An 18,528-nucleotide genomic window follows, 5' to 3' on the forward strand; every position below is an offset into this window, starting at 1 on the left:
GTCTCTCAACAGACAGTAATCGGTCTCTCTGCAGACAGTAATCGGACTCTCCACAGACAGTAATCGGTCTCTCCGCAGACGGTAATCGGTCGCTTGGCAGACGGTGATCGGTCGCTCAGCAGACGGTGAGCGGTCGCTCAACAGACGGCAATCCGTCTCTCAACAGACGGTAATCGGTCTCTCGACAGACAGTAATAGGTCTCTCGACAGACGGTAATCGGTCTCACTACAGAGAGTAATCGGTCTCTCAACAGACAGTAATCGGTCTGTCCACACACAGACATCGGTCTCTCAACACACGGTAATCGGTCTCTCGACAGGCGGTAATCGGTCTCTCGACAGACGGTAACCGGTCCCTCGACAGTCGCTAATCGGTCCCTTGGCAGACGGCAATCGGTTTCTCGGCAGACAGTAATTGGTCTCTCAACAGACAGTAATTGGTCTCTCAACAGACAGCAACAGGTCTCTCTACAGACAGTAATCGGTCTCTCAACAGACAGTAATCAGTCTCTCAACAGACACTAATCGGTCTATCTACTGACAGTAATTGGTCTCACTACAGACAGTAATTGGTGTCTCAACAGACAGTAATCGGTCTCTCTACAGACGCTAATCGGTCTCTCTCCAGAAGGTAATCGGTCTCTCAACAGACAGTAATCGGTCTCTCTACAGACGCTAATCGGTCTCTCTCCAGAAGGTAATCGGTCTCTCAACAGACGGCAATCCGTCTCTCAACAGACGGTAATCGGTCTCTCAACAGACAGTAATCGGTCTCTCTACAGACAGTAATCGGTCTCTCTAAAGACAGTAATCGGTCTCTCAACAGACAGTAATCGGTCTCTCAACAGACTGTAATCGGTCTCGCAACAGACCGTAATCGGTCTCTCTACAGACAGTAATCGGTCTCTCTACAGACAGTAATAGGTCTTTCAACAGACAGTAGTCGGTCTCTGAACAGACAGTAATCGGTCTCTCAACAGACAATAATCAGTCTCTCAACAGACAGTAATCGGTCTCGCAACAGACCGTAATCGGTCTCTCTACAGACAGTAATCGGTCTCCCAAGAGACAGTAATAGGTCTTTCAACAGACAGTAGTCGGTCTCTGAACAGACAGTAATCGGTCTCTCAACAGACAATAATCAGTCTCTCAACAGACAGTAATCGGTCTCTCAACAGACAGTAATCGGTCTCTCAACAGACAGTAATCGGTCTCTCTAAAGACAGTAATCGGTCTCTCTGAAGACAGTAATCGGTCTCTCAACAGACAGTAATCGGTCTCTCAACAGACGGTAATCGGTCCCGCAACAGACGGTAATCGGTCTCTCGACAGGCGGTAATCGGTCCCTCGACAGACGGTAATCGGTCCCTCGACAGACGCTAATCGGTCCCTCGGCAGACAGTAATCGGTCCCTTGGCAGACAGTAATCGGTCTCTCGGCAGACAGTAATCGGTCTCTCTCAACAGACAGTAATCGGTCTCTCAACAGACAGTAATCGGTCTCTCGGCAGACAGCAATCGGTCTCTCAACAGACAGCAATCGGTCTCTCTACAGACAGCAATCGGTCTCTCAACAGACAGTAATCGGTCTCTCAACAGACACTAATCGGTCTATGTACTGACAGTAATTGGTCTCACTACAGACAGTAATTGGTGTCTCAACAGACAGTAATTGGTTTCTCTACAGACAGTAATCGGTCTCACGACAGACAGTAATCGGTGTCTCAACAGACAGTAATCGGTCTCTCGACAGACAGTAATTGGTCTCTCAACAGACAGCAACAGGTCTCTCTACAGACAGTAATCGGTCTCACTACAGACAGTAATCGGTCGCTCGACAGACAGTAATCGGTCTCCCAACAGACAGTAATAGGTCTTTCAACAGACAGTTGTCGGTCTCTCAACAGACAGTAATCGGTCTCTCAACAGACAGTAATCGGTCTCTCAACAGACAGTAATAGGTCTCTCAACAGACAGTAATCGGTCTCTCAACAGACAGTAATCGGTCTCTCTACAGGCAGGAAACGGTCTCTCTAAAGACAGTATTCAGTCTCTCTAAATTCAGTAATCGGTCTCTCAACAGACAGTAATCGGTCTCTCAACAGACCGTAACAAGTCTCTCAACAGACAGTAATTGGTCTCTCTACAGACGGTAATTGGTCTCTCTACAGACAGTAAATGGTCTCTCAAAAGACGGTAGTCATGATGTGGAGATGCCGGTGATGGACTGGGGTTGACAATTGTAAACAATTTTACAACACCAAGTTATAGTCCAGCAATTTTATTTTAAATTCACAAGCTTTCGGAGGCTTCCTCCTTCGTCAGGTAAATGTTCAGGAGCTCCTTGAAGCCTACGCATTTATACATCACAGAACAATACATGGTGTTTACAGACTGCCCCTGCAACTGCCCGTTGCTAAGGCAATCACCGTGTTCAGACAGAGAGGTGTCACCTGCAGAACCCCCGAATACACATTCAACAAAAAAACAAACAGGAAAAAAAACAGAGAGAGGCAGAAACATCCGGAAGGCAGAGAAAGCCAGCAAATGACCCATTATATTAAAAACAGATAACATTTGTTCGCTGGTGGGGTAACGTGTAGCGTGACATGAACCCAAGATCCCGGTTGAGGCCGTCCTCATGGGTGCGGAACTTGGCTATCAATTTCTGCTTGACGATTTTGCGTTGTCGTGTGTCTCGAAGGCCGCCTTGGAGTACGCTTACCCGAAGGTCGGTGGATGAATGTCCATGACTGCTGAAGTGTTCCCCGACTGGGAGGGAACCCTCCTGTTTGGCGATTGTTGCGCGGTGTCCGTTCATCCGTTGTCGCAGCGTCTGCATGGTCTCGCCAATGTACCATGCTCTGGGGCATCCTTTCCTGCAACGTATGAGGTAGACAACGTTGGCCGAGTCACAGGAATATGAACCATGCACCTGGTGGGTGGTGTCCTCTCGTGTGATGGTGGTATCTGTGTCGATGATCTGGCATGTCTTGCAGAGGTTACCGTGGCAGGGTTGTGTGGTATCGTGGACGCTGTTCTCTTGAAAGCTAGGTAATTTGCTGCGAATGATGGTCTGTTTGAGGTTGGGTGGCTGTTTAAAGGCGAGTAGTGGAGGTGTGGGGATGGCCATAGCGAGGTGTTTGTCCTCATTGATGACATGTTGAAGGCTGCGGAGAACATGGCGTAGTTTCTCCGCTCCGGGGAAGTACTGGACGACAAAGGGTACTCTGTTGGTTGCGTCCCGTGTTGGTCTCCTGAGGAGGTCTATGCGATTTTTTTGCTGTGGCCCGTCGGAACTGTCGATCGATGAGTCGAGCGTCATATCCCGTTCTTACTAGGGCGTCTTTCAGCGTCTGTAGGTGTCCATCGCGTTCCTCCTCGTCTGAGCAGACCCTGTGTATTCGCAGGGCCTGTCCATAGGGGATGGCCTCTTTGACGTGGTTAGGGTGGAAGCTGGAAAAGTGGAGCATCGTGAGGTTGTCCGTGGGCTTGCGGTAGAGTGAGGTGCTGAGGTGCCCGTCTTTGATGGAGATTCGTGTGTCCAAGAAAGAAACTGATTCTGAGGAGTAGTCCATGGTGAGCTTGATGGTGGGATGGAACTTGTTGATGTTATCGTGTCGTCTCTTTAGTGATTCCTTGCCGTGGGTCCATAGAAAGAAAATGTCGTCGATGTATCTGGTGTATAGTGTTGGTTGGAGGTCTTGTGCAGTGAAGAAGTCCTGCTCGAACTTGTGCATGAAAATGTTGGCGTATTGGGGTGCGAATTTGGTCCCCATGGCTGTTCCGTGTGTTTGGGTAAAGAACTGGTTATCGAAGGTGAAGACATTGTGATCCAGGATGAAGCGGATGAGTTGTAGGATGGCTTCCGGAGATTGGCTGTTGTTGGTGTTGAGTATTGATGCTGTCGCAGCGATGCCGTCATCGTGGGGGATACTGGTGTATAGTGCCGAGACGTCCATCGTGGTGAGAAGTGTTCCTGGTTCAACTGGTCCGTGGGTACTGAGTTTTTGTAGGAAGTCTGTAGTGTCGCGACAGAAGCTGGGGGTTCCCTGTACGATGGGTTTCAGGATGCCCTCGATGTATCCAGAGAGGTTCTCACACAGGGTTCCGTTGCCTGATACGATGGGACGTCCGGGTGTGTTGGCTTTGTGTATCTTTGGGAGGCAGTAGAAGTCTCCCACGCGGGGATCACGTGGGATGAGAGTGCGTAGGATGCTTTGAAGGTCTGGATCGAAGGTCTTGATCAGTTTGTTGAGCTGGTGGGTGTGTTCTTTGGTCGGATCTGCGGGTAACCGTCTGTAGTGTTCCTGGTTGTCCAGTTGTCGGTATGCTTCTTTGCAATAGTCTGTTCTGTTCTGTATGACGATGGCTCCTCCTTTGTCCGCTGGTTTGATGACGATGTTGCGGTTGGTCTTGAGAGCGTTGATGGCGTTGCGTTGTGCTCGGGTGACATTCTGGACTGTCTTCTGAGTGCGGCTGATGAATCTGGCATTGACGCATTTCCTGACAGTTTGGTCTCTCAACAGACAGCAATCGGTCTCTCTGCAGACAGCAACAGGTCTATCAACAGACAGTAATCGGTCTCTCTGCAGACAGTAATCGGACTCTCCACAGACAGTAATCGGTCTCTCCGCAGACGGTAATCGGTCGCTTGGCAGACGGTGATCGGTCGCTCAGCAGACGGTGAGCGGTCGCTCAACAGACAGCAATCCCTCTCTCAACAGACGGTAATCGGTCTCTCGACAGACAGTAATAGGTCTCTCGACAGACGGTAATCGGTCTCACGACAGAGAGTAATCGGTCTCTCAACAGACAGTGATCGGTCTGTCCACACACAGACATCGGTCTCTCAACAGACGGTAATCGGTCTCACTACAGAGAGTAGTCGGTCTCTCAACAGACAGTAATCGGTCTGTCCACACACAGACATCGGTCTCTCAACAGACGGTAATCGGTCTCTCGACAGGCGGTAATCGGTCTCTCGACAGACGGTAACCGGTCCCTCGACAGTCGCTAATCGGTCCCTTGGCAGACGGCAATCGGTTTCTCGGCAGACAGTAATCGGTCTCTCGGCAGACAGTAATCGGTCTCACTGCAGACAGTAATCGGTCTCTCTACAGACAGTTATCGGTCTCTCGGCAGACAGTAATTGGTCTCTCAACAGACAGTAATTGGTCTCTCAACAGACAGCAACAGGTCTCTCTACAGACAGTAATCGGTCTCTCAACAGACAGTATAGGTCTCTCAACAGACAGTAATCAGTCTCTCAACAGACACTAATCGGTCTATCTACTGACAGTAATTGGTCTCACTACAGACAGTAATTGGTGTCTCAACAGACAGCAATCGGTCTCTCTACAGACGCTAATCGGTCTCTCTCCAGAAGGTAATCGGTCTCTCAACAGACGGCAATCCGTCTCTCAACAGACGGTAATCGGTCTCTGAACAGACAGTCATCGGTCTCTCAACAGACAGTAATCGGTCTCTCTAAAGACAGTAATCGGTCTCTCAACAGACAGTAATCGGTCTCGCAACAGACCGTAACAAGTCCCTCAACAGACAGTAACTGGTTTCTCAACAGACAGTAATTTGTCTCTGAACAGACGGTAATTGGTCTCTCGACAGACAGTAATTGGTCTCTCTACAGACGGTAATCGGTCTCTCGACAGACGGTAATCGGTCTCTCTCCAGACAGTAATCGGTCTCTCAACAGACAGTAATCGGTCTCTCAACAGACAGTAATCGGTCTCTCGGCAGACAGTAATCGGTCTCTCTACAGACAGTAATCGGTCTCTCGGCAGACAGTAATCGGTCTCTCGGCAGACAGTAATCGGTCTCTCTGCAGACAGGAATCGGTCTCTCGGCAGACAGTAATCGGTCTCTCTACAGACAGTAATCGATCTCTCTGCAGACGGAAATCGTTCTCTCGGCAAACGGTAATCGGTCTCTCAACAGGCGGTAATCGGTCTCTCGACAGATGGTAATCGGTCTCTCGACAGACAGTAATCGGTCTCTCAACAGACAGTAATCGGTCTCGCAACAGACAGTAATTGGTCTCTCAACAGACAGTAATCGGTCTCGCAACAGAACGTAACAAGTCCCTCAACAGACATTAACTGGTCTCTCAACAGACAGTAATTGGTCTCTCTACAGACAGTAATAGGTCTCTCTACAGACAGTAATCGGTCTCTTTACAGACAGTAATAGGTCTCTCTACAGATGGTAATCGGTCTCTCAGCGGACAGTAATCGGTCTCTCAACACAGAGTAATCGGTCTCTCTACAGACAGTTATCGGTCTCTCGGCAGACAGCAATCGGTCTCTCAACAGACAGCAATCGGTCTCTCTACAGACAGTAATCGGTCTCACTACAGACAGTAATCAGTCTCTCAACAGACACTAATCGGTCTATCTGCTGACAGTAATTGGTCTCACTACAGACAGTAATTGGTGTCTCAACAGACAGTAATCGGTCTCTCTACAGACAGTAATCGGTGTCTCAACAGACAGTAATCGGTCTCTCAACAGACAGTAATTGCTGTCTCGGCAGACAGTAATTGGCCTCTCAACAGACAGCAACAGTTCTCTCTACAGACAGTAATCGGTCTCTCGACAGACAGTAATCGGTCTCTCGGCAGACAGTAATCGGTCTCTCTACAGACAGTAATCGGTCTCTCTACAGACAGTAATCGGTCTCTCAACAGACAGTAATTGGTCTCTCTACAGACAGTAATCGGTCTCTCGGCAGACAGGAATCGGTCTCTCTGCAGACAGTAATCGATCTCTCTGCAGACGGAAATCGTTCTCTCGGCAAACGGTAATCGGTCTCTCAACAGGCGGTAATCGGTCTCTCGACAGACGGTAATCGGTCTCTCAACAGACGGTAATCGGTCTCTCGCCAGACCGTAATTGGTCACTCGGCAGACGGTAATAGGTCTCTCTACAGACAGTAATCAGTCTCTTGGCAGACAGTAATCAGTCTCTCTACAGACAGTAATCGGTCTCTCTACAGACAGTAATCGGTCTCTCAACAGACAGTAATCGGTCTCGCAACAGACAGTAATCGGTCTCACGACAAACAGTAATCGGTGTCTCAACAGACAGTCATCGGTCTCTCAACAGAGAGTAATTGCTGTCTCGGCAGACAGTAATTGGCCTCTCAACAGACAGCAACAGTTCTCTCTACAGACAGTAATCGGTCTCTCTACAGACAGTAATTGGTCTCTCGGCAGACAGTAATCGGTCTCTCTACAGACAGTAATCGGTCTCTCTACAGACAGTAATTGGTCTCTCTACAGACAGTAATCGGTCTCTCTACAGACAGTAATCGGTCTCTCTACAGACAGTAATCGGTCTCTCTGCAGACGGAAATCGTTCTCTCGGCAAACGGTAATCGGTCTCTCAACAGGCGGTAATCGGTCTCTCGACAGATGGTAATCGGTCTCTCGACAGACGGTAATCGGTCTCTCGCCAGACCGTAATTGGTCTCCCGACAGACGGTAATAGGTCTCTCGACAGATGATAATCAGTCTCTTGGCAGACAGTAATCAGTCTCACTGCAGACAGTAATAGGTCTCTCCACAGACAGTAATCGGTCTCTCAACAGACAGTAATCGGTCTCTCTACAGACAGTAATCGGTCTCTCGGCAGACAGTAATCGGTCTCTCTACAGACAGTAATCGGTCTCTCGGCAGACAGTAATCGGTCTCTCGGCAGACAGTAATCGGTGTCTCTACAGACAGTAATCGGTCTCTCGGCAGACAGTAATCGGTCTCTCTACAGACAGTAATCGATCTCTCTGCAGACGGAAATCGTTCTCTCGGCAAACGGTAATCGGTCTCTCAACAGGCGGTAATCGGTCTCTCGACAGATGGTAATCGGTCTCTCGACAGACGGCAATCGGTCTCTCGCCAGACCGTAATTGGTCTCCCGACAGACGGTAATAGGTCTCTCGACAGATGGTAATCAGTCTCTTGGCAGACAGTAATCAGTCTCACTGCAGACAGTAATAGGTCTCTCCACAGACAGTAATCGGTCTCTCAACAGACAGTAATCGGTCTCTCTACAGACAGTAATCGGTCTATCGGCAGACAGTAATCGTTCTCTCTACAGACAGTAATCGGTCTCTCGGCAGACAGTAATCGGTCTCTCGGCAGACAGTAATCGGTGTCTCTACAGACAGTAATCGGTCTCTCGGCAGACAGCAATCGGTCTCTCTACAGACAGTAATCGATCTCTCTGCAGACGGAAATCGTTCTCTCGGCAAACGGTAATCGGTCTCTCAACAGGCGGTAATCGGTCTCTCGACAGATGGTAATCGGTCTCTCGACAGACGGCAATCGGTCTCTCGCCAGACCGTAATTGGTCTCCCGACAGACGGTAATAGGTCTCTCGACAGATGGTAATCAGTCTCTTGGCAGACAGTAATCAGTCTCACGACAGACAGTAATAGGTCTCTCCACAGACAGTAATCGGTCTCTCAACAGACAGTAATCGGTCTCTCTACAGACAGTAATCGGTCTCTCAACAGACAGTAATCGGTCTCGCAACAGACAGTAATTGGTCTCTCAACAGACAGTAATCGGTCTCGCAACAGAACGTAACAAGTCCCTCAACAGACATTAACTGGTCTCTCAACAGACAGTAATTGGTCTCTCTACAGACAGTAATAGGTCTCTCTACAGACAGTAATCGGTCTCTTTACAGACAGTAATAGGTCTCTCTACAGATGGTAATCGGTCTCTCAGCGGACAGTAATCGGTCTCTCAACACAGAGTAATCGGTCTCTCTACAGACAGTTATCGGTCTCTCGGCAGACAGCAATCGGTCTCTCAACAGACAGCAATCGGTCTCTCTACAGACAGTAATCGGTCTCACTACAGACAGTAATCAGTCTCTCAACAGACACTAATCGGTCTATCTGCTGACAGTAATTGGTCTCACTACAGACAGTAATTGGTGTCTCAACAGACAGTAATCGGTCTCTCTACAGACAGTAATCGGTGTCTCAACAGACAGTAATCGGTCTCTCAACAGACAGTAATTGCTGTCTCGGCAGACAGTAATTGGCCTCTCAACAGACAGCAACAGTTCTCTCTACAGACAGTAATCGGTCTCTCTACAGACAGTAATCGGTCTCTCGGCAGACAGTAATCGGTCTCTCTACAGACAGTAATCGGTCTCTCTACAGACAGTAATCGGTCTCTCAACAGACAGTAATTGGTCTCTCTACAGACAGTAATCGGTCTCTCGGCAGACAGGAATCGGTCTCTCGACAGACAGTAATCGGTCTCTCTACAGACAGTAATCGGTCTCTCAACAGACAGTAATTGGTCTCTCTACAGACAGTAATCGGTCTCTCGGCAGACAGTAATCGGTCTCTCTACAGACAGTAATCGATCTCTCTGCAGACGGAAATCGTTCTCTCGGCAAACTGTAATCGGTCTTTCAACAGGCGGTAATCGGTCTCACAACAGACGGTAATCGGTCTCTCAACAGACGGTAATCGGTCTCTCGCCAGACCGTAATTGGTCTCTCGGCAGACGGTAATAGGTCTCTCTACAGACAGTAATCAGTCTCTCGGCAGACAGTAATCAGTCTCTCTACAGACAGTAATCGGTCTCTCTACAGACAGTAATCGGTCTCTCAACACACAGTAATCGGTCTCGCAACAGACAGTAATCGGTCTCACTACAAACAGTAATCGGTGTCTCAACAGACAGTAATCGGTCTCTCAACAGAGAGTAATTGCTGTCTCGGCAGACAGTAATTGGCCTCTCAACAGACAGCAACAGTTCTCTCTACAGACAGTAATCGGTCTCTCTACAGACAGTAATCGGTCTCTCGGCAGACAGTAATCGGTCTCTCTACAGACAGTAATCGGTCTCTCTACAGACAGTAATTGGTCTCTCAACAGACAGTAATAGGTCTCTCTACAGACAGTAATCGGTCTCTCTACAGACAGTAATCGGTCTCTCTACAGACAGTAATCGGTCTCTCGGCAGACAGTAATCGGTCTCTCTACAGACAGTAATCGATCTCTCTGCAGACGGAAATCGTTCTCTCGGCAAACGGTAATCCGTCTCTCAACAGGCGGTATTCGGTCTCTCGACAGACGGTAATCGGTCTCTCGCCAGACCGTAATTGGTCTCTCGGCAGACGGTAATAGGTCTCTCTACAGACAGTAATCAGTCTCTTGGCAGACAGTAATCAGTCTCTCTGCAGACAGTAATCGGTCTCTCTACAGACAGTAATCGGTCTCTCAACAGACAGTAATCGGTCTCGCAACAGAACGTAACAAGTCCCTCAACAGACATTAACTGGTCTCTCAACAGACAGTAATTGGTCTCTCTGCAGACAGTAATAGGTCTCTCGACAGATGGTAATCGGTCTCTCAGCGGACAGTAATCGGTCTCGCAACAGAACGTAACAAGTCCCTCAACAGACATTAACTGGTCTCTCAACAGACAGTAATTGGTCTCTCTACAGACAGTAATAGGTCTCTCTACAGACAGTAATCGGTCTCTTTACAGACAGTAATAGGTCTCTCTACAGATGGTAATCGGTCTCTCGGCAGACAGCAATCGGTCTCTCAACAGACAGCAATCGGTCTCTCTACAGACAGTAATCGGTCTCACTACAGACAGTAATCAGTCTCTCAACAGACACTAATCGGTCTATCTGCTGACAGTAATTGGTCTCACTACAGACAGTAATTGGTGTCTCAACAGACAGTAATCGGTCTCTCTACAGACAGTAATCGGTGTCTCAACAGACAGTAATCGGTCTCTCAACAGACAGTAATTGCTGTCTCGGCAGACAGTAATTGGCCTCTCAACAGACAGCAACAGTTCTCTCTACAGACAGTAATCGGTCTCTCTACAGACAGTAATCGGTCTCTCGGCAGACAGTAATCGGTCTCTCGACAGACGGTAATCGGTCTCTCAACAGACGGTAATCGGTCTCTCGCCAGACCGTAATTGGTCTCTCGGCAGACGGTAATAGGTCTCTCTACAGACAGTAATCAGTCTCTTGGCAGACAGTAATCAGTCTCTCTACAGACAGTAATCGGTCTCTCTACAGACAGTAATCGGTCTCTCAACAGACAGTAATCGGTCTCGCAACAGACAGTAATCGGTCTCACTACAAACAGTAATCGGTGTCTCAACAGACAGTAATCGGTCTCTCAACAGAGAGTAATTGCTGTCTCGGCAGACAGTAATTGGCCTCTCAACAGACAGCAACAGTTCTCTCTACAGACAGTAATCGGTCTCGCAACAGACAGTAATCGGTCTCTCGGCAGACAGTAATCGGTCTCTCTACAGACAGTAATCAGTCTCTCTACAGACAGTAATTGGTCTCTCAACAGACAGTAATTGGTCTCTCTACAGACAGTAATCGGTCTCTCTACAGACAGTAATCGGTCTCTCTACAGACAGTAATCGGTCTCTCTACAGACAGTAATCGGTCTCTCAACAGACAGTAATAGATCTCTCTACAGACAGTAATCGGTCTCTCTACAGACAGTAATCGGTCTCTCTACAGACAGTAATCGGTCTCTCTACAGACAGTAATCGGTCTCTCTACAGACAGTAATCGATCTCTCTGCAGACGGAAATCGTTCTCTCGGCAAACGGTAATCCGTCTCTCAACAGGCGGTATTCGGTCTCTCGACAGACGGTAATCGGTCTCTCGCCAGACCGTAATTGGTCTCTCGGCAGACGGTAATAGGTCTCTCTACAGACAGTAATCAGTCTCTTGGCAGACAGTAATCAGTCTCTCTGCAGACAGTAATCGGTCTCTCTACAGACAGTAATCGGTCTCTCAACAGACAGTAATCGGTCTCGCAACAGAACGTAACAAGTCCCTCAACAGACATTAACTGGTCTCTCAACAGACAGTAATTGGTCTCTCTGCAGACAGTAATAGGTCTCTCGACAGATGGTAATCGGTCTCTCAGCGGACAGTAATCGGTCTCGCAACAGAACGTAACAAGTCCCTCAACAGACATTAACTGGTCTCTCAACAGACAGTAATTGGTCTCTCTACAGACAGTAATAGGTCTCTCTACAGACAGTAATCGGTCTCTTTACAGACAGTAATAGGTCTCTCTACAGATGGTAATCGGTCTCTCGGCAGACAGCAATCGGTCTCTCAACAGACAGCAATCGGTCTCTCTACAGACAGTAATCGGTCTCACTACAGACAGTAATCAGTCTCTCAACAGACACTAATCGGTCTATCTGCTGACAGTAATTGGTCTCACTACAGACAGTAATTGGTGTCTCAACAGACAGTAATCGGTCTCTCTACAGACAGTAATCGGTGTCTCAACAGACAGTAATCGGTCTCTCAACAGACAGTAATTGCTGTCTCGGCAGACAGTAATTGGCCTCTCAACAGACAGCAACAGTTCTCTCTACAGACAGTAATCGGTCTCTCTACAGACAGTAATCGGTCTCTCGGCAGACAGTAATCGGTCTCTCGACAGACGGTAATCGGTCTCTCAACAGACGGTAATCGGTCTCTCGCCAGACCGTAATTGGTCTCTCGGCAGACGGTAATAGGTCTCTCTACAGACAGTAATCAGTCTCTTGGCAGACAGTAATCAGTCTCTCTACAGACAGTAATCGGTCTCTCTACAGACAGTAATCGGTCTCTCAACAGACAGTAATCGGTCTCGCAACAGACAGTAATCGGTCTCACTACAAACAGTAATCGGTGTCTCAACAGACAGTAATCGGTCTCTCAACAGAGAGTAATTGCTGTCTCGGCAGACAGTAATTGGCCTCTCAACAGACAGCAACAGTTCTCTCTACAGACAGTAATCGGTCTCGCAACAGACAGTAATCGGTCTCTCGGCAGACAGTAATCGGTCTCTCTACAGACAGTAATCGGTCTCTCTACAGACAGTAATTGGTCTCTCAACAGACAGTAATTGGTCTCTCTACAGACAGTAATCGGTCTCTCTACAGACAGTAATCGGTCTCTCTACAGACAGTAATCGGTCTCTCTACAGACAGTAATCGGTCTCTCAACAGACAGGAATAGATCTCTCTACAGACAGTAATCGGTCTCTCTACAGACAGTAATCGGTCTCTCTACAGACAGTAATCGGTCTCTCTACAGACAGTAATCGGTCTCTCTGCAGACGGAAATCGTTCTCTCGGCAAACGGTAATCCGTCTCTCAACAGGCGGTATTCGGTCTCTCGACAGACGGTAATCGGTCTCTCGCCAGACCGTAATTGGTCTCTCGGCAGACGGTAATAGGTCTCTCTACAGACAGTAATCAGTCTCTTGGCAGACAGTAATCAGTCTCTCTGCAGACAGTAATCGGTCTCTCTACAGACAGTAATCGGTCTCTCAACAGACAGTAATCGGTCTCGCAACAGAACGTAACAAGTCCCTCAATAGACATTAACTGGTCTCTCAACAGACAGTAATTGGTCTCTCTGCAGACAGTAATAGGTCTCTCGACAGATGGTAATCGGTCTCTCAGCGGACAGTAATCGGTCTCGCAACAGAACGTAACAAGTCCCTCAACAGACATTAACTGGTCTCTCAACAGACAGTAATTGGTCTCTCTACAGACAGTAATAGGTCTCTCTACAGACAGTAATCGGTCTCTTTACAGACAGTAATAGGTCTCTCTACAGATGGTAATCGGTCTCTCAGCGGACAGTAATCGGTCTCTCAACACAGAGTAATCGGTCTCTCTACAGACAGTTATCGGTCTCTCGGCAGACAGCAATCGGTCTCTCAACAGACAGCAATCGGTCTCTCTACAGACAGTAATCGGTCTCACTACAGACAGTAATCAGTCTCTCAACAGACACTAATCGGTCTATCTGCTGACAGTAATTGGTCTCACTACAGACAGTAATTGGTGTCTCAACAGACAGTAATCGGTCTCTCTACAGACAGTAATCGGTGTCTCAACAGACAGTAATCGGTCTCTCAACAGACAGTAATTGCTGTCTCGGCAGACAGTAATTGGCCTCTCAACAGACAGCAACAGTTCTCTCTACAGACAGTAATCGGTCTCTCTACAGACAGTAATCGGTCTCTCGGCAGACAGTAATCGGTCTCTCGACAGACGGTAATCGGTCTCTCTACAGACAGTAATCGGTCTCTCTACAGACAGTAATCGGTCTCTCGGCAGACAGTAATCGGTCTCTCTACAGACAGTAATCGATCTCTCTGCAGACGGAAATCGTTCTCTCGGCAAACGGTAATCCGTCTCTCAACAGGCGGTATTCGGTCTCTCGACAGACGGTAATCGGTCTCTCGCCAGACCGTATTTGGTCTCTCGGCAGACGGTAATAGGTCTCTCTACAGACAGTAATCAGTCTCTTGGCAGACAGTAATCAGTCTCTCTGCAGACAGTAATCGGTCTCTCAACAGACAGTAATCGGTCTCGCAACAGAACGTAACAAGTCCCTCAACAGACATTAACTGGTCTCTCAACAGACAGTAATTGGTCTCTCTGCAGACAGTAATAGGTCTCTCGACAGATGGTAATCGGTCTCTCAGCGGACAGTAATCGGTCTCTCAACACAGAGTAATCGGTCTCTCAACGGACAGTAATTGGTCTCTCGGCAGACAGTAATTGGTCTCTAAACAGACAGCAACAGGTCTCTCAACAGACAGTAATCAGTCTCTCTACAGACAGTAATTGGTCTCTCAACAGACAGTAATTGGTCTCTCGACAGACAGCAACAGGTCTCTCAACAGACAGTAATCAGTCTCTCTACAGACAGTAATTGGTCTCTGAACAGACAGCAACAGGTCTCTCAACAGGCAGTAATCGGTCTCTCTGCAGACAGTAATTGGTCTCTCAACAGGCTGTAAATGGTCTCTCGGCGGACAGTAATTGGTCTCTTGGCAGACAGTGATCTGTCTCTCAACAGATAGTAATCGGTCTCTCAGCAGGCAGTAATCGGTTTCTCAACAGACAGTAATCAGTCCCTCGGCAGACAGTAATCGATCTCTTGGCAGACAGCAATTGCTCTCTCAACAGACAGTAATCGGTCTCTCTCCAGACAGTAATCGGTCGCTCAACAGACAGTAATCGGTCCCTCGGCAGACAGTAATCGGTCCCTCGGCAGACAGTAATTGGTGTCTCGGCAGACAGTAATCGGTCTCTCTCGGGACAGTAATTGATTTTTCGCAGACAGTAATCGGTCCCTCGGCAGACAGTAATCGGTCTCTCGGCAGACAGTAATTGATCTCTCAACAGACAGTAATCGGTCTCTCGGCAGACATTAATAGGTCTCTCGGCAGACACCCACAAGTGGAAAAACAATATTTCACTGTTTACCCACAGTAAAGTCCTCGAGGCTCCAGTCCCTATCACCTTCCCCCTGATGTCCCAACCTCCCAAACCCTCAACCCCTGAATTCTGACCCCCTAAACCGCCCCCACCCCTGGAGTTCCAATTTCCTGCCCCTCTGGTCTCTGGTCACCCTCTACCAGCCCAGCCCACACCAACCCCATTCCACTCCTCACTCCGTCTCACTCTTCCCTCCACAAGCAGGTTCCATTTCTGATTAATCCTAAGCGAATGCCACCTCTCTCTACCGCCAAGGAGGGGAGGTAATGGCACGGAGTGAAGGGGGTGGGTGTGTGTGGGGCACTTCTGCTGCAAAAAACTTACAAGGCGCAGATCTCCCAGTGTACAGAAGCAGTGCCCAGGAGATTCTCGGATACTCGGCACAGCACACCACAGATAAAGCTGTTCCATGCGTCAAATGCAGCCTGTAGATTTGACACACCTGTCCTGGAGGTAAGCGACTATGAGCATCTCATGAGCCCTTGAATGAGCCACAGCAGTCTTCCACATTTCATGATGCAGCCACTGTGAAAGCACATCATCAAAGCACGAGAATAGGTAAAACAGGAGGCAAAGAAGTTCAGGGCAGCAGTGATCTTGGCTGCAACAGGCAATGCTTGTAGGATGTGACACAACTCTGTCATTATCTTCCGAGAGAATTGAAGCTTTCTTATGCACTACTGCTCGGAAAACTGCAGGTGTGATGTTCTGAGCCTATAAACTTTATTGGGAGGGAAAGGATTCCTCCTTCTGTTTGCTCCTTCCTCCTGCTCTTCCTCCCAGAGTAGGATTCCTTGAGGGACTCCATCAAGAAACAACTGCAATGCCAGAATCCCTGTAACAATTCAGAACCTACAGTAGCAAATACAAGAACTTTCCAATCCTTTAAGGTCAAAAAACGTATGAGCACTGCAAGAAGATGTCCCCAAAAGCTCTGTGCAGCTTTACCTGAGAGCAATTGAGGATCTCTTTAAATAATGTTTGAAATAACCACCTCAGGACTTGTACCACCCATAGTTGTTGGGCAGTTAGGTTGGAAAATGTAATGTAATGAAGTCACTTGACAAGAATTCCAAACTGCCAAGATTAACATCCCCGAGTAAATCTGACCAGCTGTAAAAGCAGTGGTAAGTCACTGGGACAAACAGCCGCTTTATTTTAAACCCATTACCGTTCCATCTTTTGAATGAAAATGGGGGAGGTGGCAGATTGAAGAGACGAAAATCACCCCCCCCCCCCCACCCCCTGCATAAGTTCAATTCCACTCATTGTGCACTCTGAGTCAAATTTGTTTTCAACTTAAAAAGATGAACTATTCTATGGTGGTAGATGGTTCAAATCAATTTTCCAATGACAGGGTCCGGATGTGCAGCTGGAGATGGAATAAAATAATTTCAAATATATTTCCATTTTATTTCCTTTTTCCACATGGCCATGTCAGAGAATGTTTGGGCAGGGCCTGACATAAAGTGTAAGCTGTTGATATCAGAATGGCACTGACCTCGCTCATGATGATGGTTCCCTCTATGGCCAGCTGTAAGTCACTCAGACAGTTCCGAAGCATTGTAATAACCTTCTGCATTCGGTCAACTTCTTGTCGCAGGAAAATATTCATAGGGCTCAAAATCCCCATTTTTATGAGGCGAGCTTTCACCTATCAAAACAGACAGGCTCTTTCAACATGATTAACAAGTTTACAATCACTACTATCTTTCTAAATAGTGATACAGAAACTGTTAATTTTAGGCAATGTTCCTTTTACAGCAGCAAATACACAAACTGCAGTTTCAAAGTAAGGCTGAGTGATAGAAAATCCAGTAGATCTGGAGGGTTTGGATTCAATTTCTACCAGAGGTGAGTTACTAAACTCCCCTTGGATATATCAACAACAAACAACAACTTGCATTTATACAGTGCCTTTAATGTAAAACGTCCCAAGGTGCTTCACAGAGCGTTATCAAACAAAATTTGACACCGAGCCAGATGAGGAGATATTAGGGCAGGTCAAAGAGGTAGGTTTTAAGGAGCGTTTTAAAGGAGGGGAGAGAGGCAGAGAGGCAGAGAGGTTTAGGGTGGGAATTCCAGAGCTTAGGGCCTAGGCAGCTGAAGGCACGGCCACCAATGGTGGAGCGATTAAAATCGGGAATGCGCAAGAGGCAAGAATCGGAGGAGCGCAGAGATCTCGGAGAGTTGTAGGGCTGGAGGAGATTATAAAGATAGGAAGGGGCGAGGCCAGGGAGGCATTTGAAAACAAGGATGAGAATTTTAGCACTAATTCAGCACTTTTACTTACAAAAGACATGGGACAGTTAGCTGAGAAATTGTGCTCACCTCTGGGTGACGTTGAGGAGAAGCTCACAATTTTTGAACAGCGATACTTGACCTTAAAATGAGTAAACAGGCTCAAATGCTTTTGAGATTGTTGTCCCATCACAAACAAAAGTTGCTGAGAGTCCACTCCACCACCAGAAGTGTGGCAGGGTGGGACTTCCACCCGGCAGTTCTCCCAGGCCCTGACTCCATCCCAAATCCTGAAGTTAGGCTCATTTGCATAAAGGGGGTGGGCGGCTGTGCCATTTCCAGTGTTCCCTGAGCTGTGCCCCATAGGGGACCAGGAATTTCTCAGTAGCATCTTGCTGCTTCATCGGAGGTGTGGGTCATAATGGCCAAAGAATGTGCAAAACTGAAACAAATGTGGGATTTTACAATTGCTGCTTTCAACTCAGTGTTATTGAGCGCCATTTCAAAACTGGTACTTGGGCCTCGACTTCCACCAAAATATTACACCAGCAGCAATTAGAGCTGCATCATGAATACATGCACTGGGGCAAAGGAGGCCCAACTGGTGGGATTCTGGAGGTGATTTCATCCCACCTGTCCCTCCTCTTCTGTTACCAGTGTTGGGGGGAGTGGGGGGACGGGGGGTGGACGCGAGAAGCTCCTACTCCCACTTCTGGTGGAAGATTTTTAATAAAAGGGTCAGAGGCCCTAGTGCTGGGTCCAATCCCAAATTCTGGCCTGCCTGCCCTGTTCAAGCTATTATAGTGCACTCCCAGGCCATGGAATTTTGGGCCTGATGAGCATTAAAGCAAAGTTTGGTGGAAATACGTTTTCCTGATGGCTCAGTGGGTAAATGCACTGCGGGTGTAGCGTCAAGTTGTATAAAACTACGTCTGTGTACCTCACATTGGAATA

General features: G+C 47.9%; 1 protein-coding gene across 1 annotated transcript in view; it reads right to left on the reverse strand.

Moving 5' to 3' along the window:
* The window catches only part of LOC137322209 (dynein axonemal heavy chain 8-like), a 1,675,662-nt gene that overhangs the window by 88,920 nt on the left and 1,568,214 nt on the right, over nt 1-18,528 (reverse strand). The window contains exon 97 of the mRNA XM_067985325.1: nt 16,835-16,987. Coding sequence (XP_067841426.1) covers nt 16,835-16,987 — 153 coding nt within the window. The remainder of the gene's footprint in view (nt 1-16,834; nt 16,988-18,528) is intronic.

This window comes from Heptranchias perlo, chromosome 5 (assembly GCF_035084215.1).
Source record: "Heptranchias perlo isolate sHepPer1 chromosome 5, sHepPer1.hap1, whole genome shotgun sequence".
NCBI classification, from domain to species: domain Eukaryota; kingdom Metazoa; phylum Chordata; class Chondrichthyes; order Hexanchiformes; family Hexanchidae; genus Heptranchias; species Heptranchias perlo.